The sequence below is a fragment of the Lolium rigidum genome, chromosome 3, assembly GCF_022539505.1.
Source record: "Lolium rigidum isolate FL_2022 chromosome 3, APGP_CSIRO_Lrig_0.1, whole genome shotgun sequence".
Taxonomy (NCBI): Eukaryota; Viridiplantae; Streptophyta; class Magnoliopsida; order Poales; family Poaceae; genus Lolium; species Lolium rigidum.
This window is the reverse complement of record NC_061510.1, coordinates 279664459-279675991: the sequence shown is the minus strand read 5'-3', so window position 1 is coordinate 279675991 and position 11533 is coordinate 279664459. Positions and strand designations below refer to the sequence as shown.

Below are 11533 nucleotides of genomic sequence, written 5' to 3'. Positions count from 1 at the left end.
GGGAATTAGAAGCAACTGAATGGGCTGCGACCGAACTAATTCCGTGACCATACCTATCCATGGGCAGCCCGGCCCGAAAAACTCAGACATATGCTTAGAAATGTTGGCCCCACAGTTGGGTCGGGCCGAACATGGGTAGCCCGCTATGGCCTGGCCCACGGCCCAACGAGCTTGGTGGGTATTTGGTCGGCCGGGCTGGGTTTGGGCCTAAATTTTCAGCGTCGGGCTTTCCTCGGCCCGGCCCAGGCCCTATATCCCTGACATGCGTGGGGTATGCGGGCCAGCCCTAGCCCGGCCCATCTATGAAGTCTCTTCTTTTTTTTTGAGAGAAGGCCCATCTATGAAGTCCTTCCTCCAAGAGTCGATCGGTCATTAGGACCGGCCCAAACCCATGACTGGTCCAGCTCGTATCTTAGCGAAGTCCATTGGTATCAAAACTATCAGAGAAAAAAAAAAATCCTTCAATCCGCTTACATCACCTCGGCCGGCGGTGCCGCCGATCTCCCCCAAAGTCTTGCTCCAAAGCCATGGCCATGCCGCGCCGCTCTCTCCTCCTGCTCCTCCTCCCCCTCCTGCTCCTCTCCGTCCGCGCCTTCCAGTCGGACGAGCTGCTCCTCCACGACGACGACGAGTTCGAGGGCGGCATCCGTCCCTCCCCCGTCCCCTCCCAGCCCGCCTCGCCGGCGCCGGTAGTCACGTCCCCCCGCCGCCGATCCTCGGACGCAGCGCAGGCGGCTGGCGCCTCGGAGTCCAACGCCGTCCAGTTCACGCTCGAGCACGACCTCGGGGCCGGCGCGGGGTTCACCCCTGCCGGATCCTTCTCCGCGCGCCTCAAGTCCTCCGCCCACGGCTCCCAGGTTCGCTTCGACCTCACTTCGCTAGCTTCCTTCCCTACCTGTTTGCTCGATCTCGTCCTTGTATCTCCCCCGTTGCTTGCTGATCTCTTGGTTTCTCTACTTCCTGATCCCGTGATTCGTGGACGGCTAGATTTGGTTGGACCCTGCCTAGGGCTAGATTTGGTTGATTCTGTGCCCTCATCACTAGTTTGGTCGGTGAAATGTGTGATTCGAATTGCTAGGAGAGGCGAACTACAGATCGGATCTGGGGGGTGGTTATTTTGTTTCATTTGTTACTCCTTTGACGCATGTTTACTTGTTCAGTAGCGAAGGTCAGGAAGAGTGGCTTGAGATTGGGGGTGGATATACCTGTAAGTGGACAGACCCACGGCTGTTCGTCAGCTTGCCGTTTATGCCCGATTAGTTAAACAGGACTACGATTTTACCCCCCTTAATCCCGTCCTAGTACCACGGCGTTCATCAGGCCCGCTAAAACCCACCAAACTGCGACCAAGTGCCAGCTCGTTCTTCGCTCCGCTCAGTTCATGACCCTCCGACTCCGGCTAGGTCGACGGCCTTTGGGCGCGCCAGAAGTGCAATTCATGGTGCTAGTCCAAGAGCTCGTGGGGCTCTAATTCGGCCGCCATCGACCTCTCCACCTGCCGCGAAGCTGACCGCCGGGAAGGAGCATGGCGCACGAGGTTGGGGAGAGCGGCGGCCGGCGATGAAGGAGCCCAAGGAGGCCTCGATTCCCCGTTTTTTGGGGTGAATCAGGCGGCGGCGGGCGTGAATCGGACGGCTGCACGGCCTTCTTCCCCCACTCCACGGCGGCGGGCGTGAATCGGACAGCTCTGGACGAGGAAAGCGCAAAGAGAGGAAAACGAACTTGTTAGCAGAGAGGAACGGGAAGGAGATGGGCTTAATTAGGTAGCGGGCTAGCCGCTCCTGCCCGCCAGTTAACATGCTATACCAACGGGTGTTCACGTGCACGATTAAAGTGGGAACGGCTAGCGGCCCCGTGGACAGCCCGCCCCAACTTACAGCCTTAGGGGTGGAGGGTGTCAGTCTGTTAATTCTTCAGTTAGGAAGCTTATCTGTATTGTCCGAGCTATTAAATTTAGGATTGATGATTTGTTAGTTCATTAGGCTTAGCCTGCTACTCCTATTACTACATAGTGGCCTGTAGTCACCTCGGGCAAAGTCGATAGAAGATTATGAGCTGGACAATGGGGTTCAAGGCATTGTTTGCTTGATAATCAAGCTTTACCTCTTCGTTTCTGGGTGCCCAACGTTGGGCAGACACACTCTGTGACGTGAAAGAAATTGGTCATCATTAGATAGAATATAGATCACGACAGACCATGCTAAGTGATAAGACCGTGTTACAATGCCACGTTTATGCTGCTGAACAAAAAGCTCACCATGGACAGTTGTCGCACTTTGCCAAAGGCGTAGCTACTATTTACTCCATCGGCTTTTGGGCCAGAACATCTCGGTTTGCTGCATTACAGGTCTACAATGCAAAATTTCTATCTCTACGTGTGTCCTAGCTATTTCTTTGCCTAGCTAAGCTAAGCTAAGCTAAGATAGTTTAGTATTATTAGATATTCGTACCAACCAATTATCCCAAAAGACGATCTAATAGAAATGGGGATATAACATACTTAACACCCTCCTTCATATCTGACGTAGACAAGACCTCCCCTGACGCCCGACGTGGGTGTGGATAAGTTGGGGATTAACGGTGTGGGGACTAAGAGTTGGACCCAAGACCTGGGTGCTCTGATACCATGTTAGATTAATGTACTAGCCAACGCAACCAAAAGTCCGAACTGATGTAAATGACTAGGCATTATATTTCAGCACCCTCCTCACGTCTAGGGCTCATCAGACCTTAGACGTGGGATCAATGAAAGGCCACAACCATTTTATTTAGTAGTGCATTGGCTGGGTTATGAACTTGGGACCTCTTAGTTCTAATACCATATTAGATATTCCTACCAACTAACTATACCAAAGACCGATCTAATAGGAAGTGGAGATACTTCCCTTCCAAAGTATAAGACGTGCATTCACTATCGAAATCCATGATTTGACCGTAAATTACTCATACAATAATTATTCAATGATTACAAAATCACAATCATGCAAAACTTCTTTGAATTCGAATCTAACGGTATCTACTTTGTGTAACATAAACAACATATCATTGGACTCCTTTTTGGAATGGAGGTAACATATAGCACTGTATTTCGCCCATCCATATCCCACCTAAACTCATATTTATCTGGTTGTCTTAAGCTTGTGTGCTGGTCATGAATGGTTAGCTTGTCAATCTACTTCAGTCAGAACAAAAGGTGCATTATTTGGACTGTAGAGTTAAGATTACAAGCCTATTTGTGCATGACTTTTGAACCTCTGCAAGTTTACTCTGTATCTCCCAACCTGGAGAGTGGAGAGATGTTTATACTTGCTACTCTTACACATTCTCTAGACAGATCACATTTTGATTTAAAATAACAACCTATTGTTTCTACTTTCTAGGATGTGTGTTAAACAGCCTTCGGGAGTTGGAATTATATGTCTAATTTTCCTATGTTTTCTGTTTGCTTCTTAATTGCGTAATTGTCACGTTTACTCTATTTGTTGAGTAGATGAGGAATAAATCATGTGGTTGCAGAGATTTCTTGTGACATATAGTGCTCTAGCAAAGATTGTGATTTGCGATGTCATTCGTTGGTTTGCTCATATGTTGCAGTCCTATGTCCTGTAGGTTGATCACTCCGTGTGTTCTAGTATTTAAATCTTGCATCTAAACTGTGATATATCTTTAATACCGTATCAGATTTTTAAATTCTATACATCCTAGCTCGATGTCTCATCGCATACGGATGGAACCAGATCCACTGCTGTGGCTACAAAATCCTGCCATCTGAAAAATGAAGTATTGATACTGGATGAGACTGGGTGCCTGATTTTCTTGGCTTGATATTATGATAACCTGGATTCATGCAACAAGTGACACAACCACTACCTTGGTTACACCAATCTGTTGAGTTTGAGCTGGGCCAACTGACTTTGGTAGTAACCAAAGAAGACACCAGGATAACTGAGCTAAAAAAACAAATAACAAAAGGAGTGTCTCGTTTTAACAATTTAGCATTAAAACTGAGATTTGTTGTTTCTTAATTAAACACGATGTGTCTCTAGAGAATGGGTATATAGGTTAAGAACATCTGTCCTAGGGATGGCAATGGGTACCCATGATCCGCGTACCCGCCGGGTAAAAACCCAATAGGAGTACGGGTATGGGAAAAAATAATACCCATGGGTTCGTAAATGGAAAACTATCATACCCACCGGGTAGAGTGGGTACGGGTATGGGATTGTAGAACCCATACCCGTATACCCATTTACCCATCTAAATTTGATAAGTGGACCACCCTAATATTATAAACTACTCAATTTTCTCCTAATCACAACCTTCATGTTGCTAGGCTGAACTCACGCTTTTCAATCTCACAATTGCTGGTAGGTTAGTGAGGATTAGACCTATATTTAGGATTGCTTCACCTCCTGTCATATTTTTTAGATCAATTTAATGTGTTATAAACACGGGTATTTTTTACCCGCGGGTACCCATTTACCCTGGCGGGTGACGGGTATGGGAAAAACTTGTACCCGTTGACGGGTATGGGTACGGGTGACGGGTAAGATTGGTGGCGACGGGTGCGGGTACGGGATGACTCTACCCGTACCCATACCCTGCGGGTGCCATCCCTAATCTGTCCTAGTTCGGTTGTTTAGAGTCATTAAAAATAGTTCAGAAGTTGTGGACACTAAGCATGTTGAGGCCAAACCTATTTGTTGCAAGTGCACAATAATAAATTACCTATGCAGCGTAACTCCAGAATCTAGATGCTGCTTCAGTTGTTGGTGAAAGTGGATTGATAACCTTTTCATCCATGTTCCCCACATGTGCTAAAGACACCCATATTATTCCGAGTTTAGGTGGAAGTGGATGGACAGATCTGAAAAGCTGCATGTGTCGGCTTCCTGTTCTTTTTTCGTAGTAGCTTTATCTCCTTGGTTCTGAGCTCTTCATGCATAATTATGAGAGCAAGTGAGGTTACTAGATATCAACCTTTTCTCATTAATTGGAGATTGACTTGTTAGTTGTTTTCTTCTCATGGCTGTGTTATGTATTGTTTGTATACTTCAGATATGTTAGATGGGTTTGGGGAACGGGAGGGGGAAGTTTGTTTTATTCTTCTTCAGTGTGAATATTGGTGATATACACATTATTAAATAATTGTTTGATTATTTCTTAGTACATTTTCTTTAGCCTCCATGCTTGTACTTCAAAGGTGCGAGGTATTCGTGGTTAAAGCCTGATTTTTGTGCACCCTGTAATTATTATGATACATTTCACGACCCTGTGTTATTTCTGATTACGATGGCAAAAAGTGAATGTTATACTTGTTATACTTTGTTTAGTACTCCCGGTTTCATACTTTTACTTTTTCTAGAGCTTTAATTCTGAGTTTCCATAATAAAAGTAGTTCCATTGAAGCTATTCCTTAGCATTTACATGGTAAGCTGCTGCTTATATGTCTGTTTAGGCTGATCTTACATTTACAAACACCAAAAAATATCTATTATCTTCATGATCTCATCCCATGCAATAGAAAAGAGAGCACAATGTCACTGTCTGTTAAAAAGATGAGAAGGAATTTTTGTTTACCCCAATCAGCGAAATGGAATAATTGAACATTATTGGTACTTAGTCGGTTGGTCCTGCCTCCAAATTATCAAATGTAGCCTTCTATGCCAAGTCACGAGATTCTGTGCCATTTTGGACACCATTTGCAGCTATGCCCTAGGCACCTAGACATGAAGTCGTGTAGCTTGAAATTGACCAATGTTGCATTTAAAGCGCTTGTTCCTTTGAAATCATGAGCTTGAAACCACCATAAGGCGATTCCGATGAGAGCCTAGGCTATATGAACAGCTGTTTGGTTACAAGGAGAACATTATGCGGTTGCTAGTATTTCGAATTAAATTTGCTGACACTGAATGATTTTGGGTCTCATCACTTGAAGCAAGGAAATCTATCGCGAATTATTGTCTTCCAGTTATTTGTTTGTTTCGTTTAGTTTTGTTCAGTTTTGTACAATGCCTTTTCAGTTTCATTCTATTGCTCAATTTAGGATGGTACTTTTGCTTCAGAATTATTGGTGGCTTAAATTGCTAGTATTTTGGAACGGGGTTATATTGACTACTTTTGTCTTTGAAAAGGCAACCGTGTCAACACTGCTCTGAAGTTAACCATATGTTAGGTTCCTATGTTCTTTCTTAACTATGAATGTAAGTGAGGTTGTATATATTTATAATATATGTGACTCCTTTTGTGGATCAGACTCTCACTAAGCTTCGCTTTACGAGGAATGAGTTGACTGCAAATGAAAAAGATACATTCAAGGTACCTTCTTGTTTCCATTCCCACTTTTCTTGAATTCAATAATTTTTTGCTTTGTAGTTTACTCCAACTTATTTGGTCCTTCTGCATTTTATTGACATTGCAGAAACTACTGAATGAAGATAGTTTTTATACAATAAGGCTACCGTCTAATGTGTTGGCTCCTACAGGAGAAGATTTCGTTTATTCCTCGATCAAAGCTGTAAGTTGAGTAGGGACTAATTTCAGGTTGTTTATCTTGACCTTGTTGTTGCTAAATGTTCTAATATTTATTATGGATTGAAATTTATTAGAACATACCAGTAACTATACTTAGTTAAAATTGCCTTGAAGCAAAGGCCATTCTGAGATGCCTATCTTATCAAAGAGGCATCATTTGTATGATTGGAATGTCTTACTGTTGGCAATTTTTTTTATAAAGTTATGTTTTGGATTTCTCAATTGTGTACTCTCTGTTTTTCAGAGATGCATTCCACGTGACAGCTTGGATGAACATATTGTCATCCACATGGTAATTCTCTAGTTTTCTCAATTGCTACTTGTAGATTCTCCTGTACAGTTGATTGCTTCACGATCATGAAAGAATTTGTACATCTCAACGCACTGATGGCAGTTTTCCATCTCTTTTTTCTGTTGATTGTTACATGTTCTGTATAATTTAGGGTAGTTCGAATTCATGTTGGTTGATTATTAGAAAAACGTATGTATTAGTGTCCATTATCCTTTCTGGACATTTTTCGTATTAGAGTCAGTTACCATTCCCTTTCTGTTTGCACTAAAAAAATCCGTATTCTCTTCTGTAGATGATTGACCCATCTTTAAAATGATCCCCTAATGCCCCCTTCCAGATATGGCTCCCTATACCTTTAAAAGGAGATCTAGTTATTCTCAGCATCACTCACATAATTTCCTTCCCTAACAAAGCCGCAGCTTAGGGCCTAAGTGCCTAACATTGTTCTTCTAGTCATTTGACATTAGGCCATTAGTATTATGTAAGTTTTGGAGCCTGTATCCAAATTGGAATTCATCCTCATTTTCTATTGCACGTCTGATTCCTTTGCAGCCTATATCCAAATTGGAATTCCCCGTATTGTTGTATTTACAACAACATATGGCCTAATTGGCCTTTGCTTATTCCTTTGAAACCATAACATGTACCTAGTGTGTGGCATGTTGGCCTGTGGAGCTTTTAAAGATATCTTATATCATCCTATGTAGGTATGATATAAACTGGTCATACAACTGAGTGGTAACATCTTTCTCAGGATGAAACACTTAAATATTTTCTGTAGATGAATGCTCGTAGATGTTTTTTTTTGAGTGTTTGGATCATATTAAGCTGTGCTGCCTTATTCTAATTCTGTACATGAATCTTTGTAAAAGTTCTCTTGGCTGCTTGGCTCATATTAAAATATGCTGCCTTATTTGCAGGATGGTGTAAATGTTTTGGCAGTTAATTATGGTTCTGTTGGTGGATGCCAGTATCCCCGGCCAATGAAATTAGTAAGTTATCTTGCTTGAAACCCTGTTTATGAAGTTGTATGCGGTTGATGATAAGAACCTATAACCTCTTGACTGTATTTCCCAGCAAATTAGAATTGGTCATTTGTTTTGTACAACTAAACAAGATACTATACAATCCTTTTCCTGTTTCAACATGACATTTGTTTGGTACAACTAAACAAAGTACAATGTAAGTTGTATCGCGAATTTTACAATTTGCCACACTTCCATTATTTGCCATTTTTTGTGTCACTGACATTTGGTGGTCATGTGGCAAATAATAGACACTTCAAAGAAAAGTGTGGCAAATCATAAAATATTCCGCTTACAAAAACCTCAAATATATGTGTGCGCGTGTGTGTGTAGGGAACTTCCAATACTGAACAAATATGATCTACATGTGGAAAGACTTCACCATAATAGCTTTATTTGCACTTATTATGTTTATTGATAGAGCTACCTACCTAGCTTTGGAAACCTCTGACATAAATATGTTGAGAGTTATACTTTACTTTGAACAAAAGTTGCTGCCCCCACCCACCCCATCATGCCACCCTAATTGATGCTGTGTTCATGAATGAATGACAAATGGTTATATTTATGTGCTTAAATTCTTGTTTCAGCCATCAAAATGGACATTCAATTCGTACACTGTTCTGAAGACTGCTGAACAAGCACCAAGGTAAATCTCTGCTTTGCTATTGAGGTTGGGAAAACAGCAGGTAGAACACCTAAAACCTGGCAATTCACATTCATCTAAGCGGCCATTCCACAGTTACGAATCTATTGCTGCAGAACAGTCTCAAAGTTACCTTCTCTCAAATGGTACCTTGTTCCAAGTTCTAACTAAATTGTGCACTTGCAGAACTCCATCTTTTGTAGAGCAATTAATAGAAACAGAGAGTGGACTTGGTGAAGTCATGAAACCACCTGAGAAATCGTTCTGGGCTAAATATGTGAGTACAGTTACAAATATTGTTTTGTTCAACTTCTTTATTGTCTCTACATGGCTTGGAAAGTTCTTTGCTTATCCCTTGTATCTGACTGTTGCTTCCTGCTTTGCAGTGGATGTACATAATTCCTCTTGGTCTTATTGTCATGAATGCTGTCACGGCAGCAGCAAACATACCAGAGGAGCAAGCTGGAGGGCAGGGTCAACCTGCAGCACAAAGGGCGCCAATTGCTGCTCCAAGGAGAAGATGATGACTTCCTTCCTATATGCCTCCCATGTCATAGGTACTTTATGTGGCTAAGTACTTAAGTATCACATTTTTGTGCGGTCTTAATATGACGATGCTGTCATAAACATGCCTTCCTCTCTCTATTGCCTTAGCAACACCTGCATCTGTGGGAAGTTGCACATGTGCCCAAAGAAATGACTTTGGAGTACACATGACTGTTAGTAACATGTTGATATCAATTATAAAGCGCTTAGGATCTAGCAACATGAGCAGTACAGAACCAAGAGCCTTAATTCCATATTTGCCTAGGTTTCTCCAGAGTACTCTTATACTCAACCAAGAATATCTTTATTTTGGTTTCATTTGTAAATTAATTAATATGAAGTCAGGAATGCTCCTGTTGCCTAGTTTTTTATACTTATGAACAACATGTTCTTACTAAAGAACTCTATACGAAATTGCAATTCACAACTGTAATTTTATGCTGTTTCAGATTCAAAGAATGGACAGGAGATGGACCTGTATGACCCTCGCCAGAATAGGAAGCTGTACCAGTAGGTGACAAGACCCACTTCGGTTTATTTCTGCATTCAGAAACCCACCCTGTTGTAGAATTGTCAGAAAGGTCTCTTGATCTCATCTAAACACACATATTTCTGCCTGCTGATAGAAACTGTGACAAGTTTTTGACTCAGCGCCACTGTATGCGTTGATCTTCCAAACTAGCTTATTTTTACCAATGTCAAACATGGTATGTTCTCTTGGTTCTAGCATGATTGCTGGTTTGACATTTTGCCCTTTCTCATGTTTCTCATTTGTACTATACTGCGGATAGGTCCCAAGCGGAATCAACCGTGAATGTGAAGTGAAGTATGTAATACAGGACACCAGATTGGGGTTACAACTTGCCATTGAGTTCTGGATTTTTTGTGTTGCTTCTTGGGTGGTAACTCGTGCAGACCTAACTTCACTTAACGTAGACGCAGCTCAGTAAGTCAGGTTTACAGAGATTTCTTCTTTAGGGCATCAAATTGGCTTTTATTTTATTCTGTGAGCATTAATTTTGCTGAATCAACCAGATATATAAGTAAGATTTTGACAAATGAAGACATACATTGTAGAATTCGGCTGGTTCAAAAAATGTCCATCTTTCAAACTTCCATTGTGACATTGCATAGCCAACAGAGAAATTATACACCGAAGCACTTAGAGCATTCCATGATGGTTTTTGGACGGATTTTGGGGCGGGACGGACATTTTTTTGGTCTCAGTCATGTCCCCCAAAGGTTTTTGGCCTCAAGGTAAAAGATTTTTGGGGTGCGATGGATATTTTTTCAGCCTCCGACGTGCGCCCCAAAGCCCTCTTCCGCCCGACGCGGCAATACGCTGTCCGACGTCTCGAGCCTGGCCCCGCTCCACAGGGGATGCTCCGGGCGTGTCGGACAGAGCGAGAAACGAGGCGGGGAGTGGTGGGCCTGATGTGTTATTCTCCCGCCACATCGCGCCCTCCCGCCACTTCCCGTTGCTTGCAGCACATTTCCCTACTCTGCCAAAAGATTTCACCCTCTCTCGCCGATTTATTTCTCCCTCCTGTTGCCGCTACTCTCTCCCTCCTGCCAACCTGGCCAGGAAATCGGCCACCAAGCCACCAGGCAAGGAGGCAGTGACGAAGGGGCCGAAGGCGCCCTTAACAAAGCTGCGGAAGGCGCCGGCGGCAGAGACGAAGTTGGACGGCTGGACCGAAGAAAGGTCGCATAGACTGCCTGCGGCGCAAGTTGTTGACGGCGGAGCGGAGGGTGGAGGAGCAGGCGAAGAAGACAGCGGCTTCGCTTGCGCAACAGAAGGTCGCGCTGGCCGCGTGTGTCGCTGCAACTGCCACGAGCCCATGGAGTTCATCGACCAGCGCACACATTCCGGGAGTGGCGTCCCCATCGACACCCGGTTTCTTTGGCGAGGCCGCAGCGGCGACGCTCGGGTGCTTGACACCGAACTTGCCGCCGCGGTACGAGTATGCGCTAGCGCATGGCGGCTTCAACCCGGACGCCGTGTTCTCCCCGACGCACGACGCGCAGCAGCGCCAGCGAGGCCACGGTGCGGATGTGGTTGCCTTCACCGGACGTAGGGGTCCGCTCGAATTCGAGGGCGCCGGTGCTCCAGTCGGGGAGAAGGAGGCGGCGCGCGAGGAGGAAGACATGGAGGACGAGGAGGAGGATGGTGACGAGGATGACGAAGAGGACGGCGGCGAAGAAGACGAGGAGGATGCCGTGGAGGATGCAGAGGATCTCGTGGAGGTTGACGCGGTCGGCGTGAGGAAGAAGAAGAAAGCGGCCTCGGGCTCACGAGGTCCCAAGTGGAAGGTTCTGGAAGATCAGTGCCTCTGCGAGTCGTGGGCGACGGTGAGCCACGACTCGGTCATCAGCGCCAACCAAAAGTACGGGAAGTACTGGCTAGGATCAAGGCAGAGTTCGACGAGCGCAAATTCGTCGACAAGGATTACTGCACGGTGCCAACGAAGAGGAGCCAAAAGGCAATGT

At 44.4% G+C, this 11533-nt stretch overlaps 1 protein-coding gene across 1 annotated transcript; it reads left to right on the top strand.

The window, feature by feature from the left end:
* The first annotated feature begins 449 nt into the window (after positions 1-449).
* LOC124703481 (ER membrane protein complex subunit 10-like) lies at positions 450-9910 on the top strand. The gene is made up of 9 exons (XM_047235689.1): positions 450-857; positions 6256-6318; positions 6422-6517; positions 6779-6826; positions 7747-7818; positions 8442-8500; positions 8684-8774; positions 8884-9054; positions 9493-9910. The coding sequence occupies exons 1-8, from the start codon at positions 528-530 to the stop codon at positions 9019-9021; spliced, it is 897 nt and encodes a 298-aa protein (XP_047091645.1). The 5' UTR covers positions 450-527; the 3' UTR covers positions 9022-9054; positions 9493-9910.
* Positions 9911-11533: the final 1623 nt, after the last annotated feature.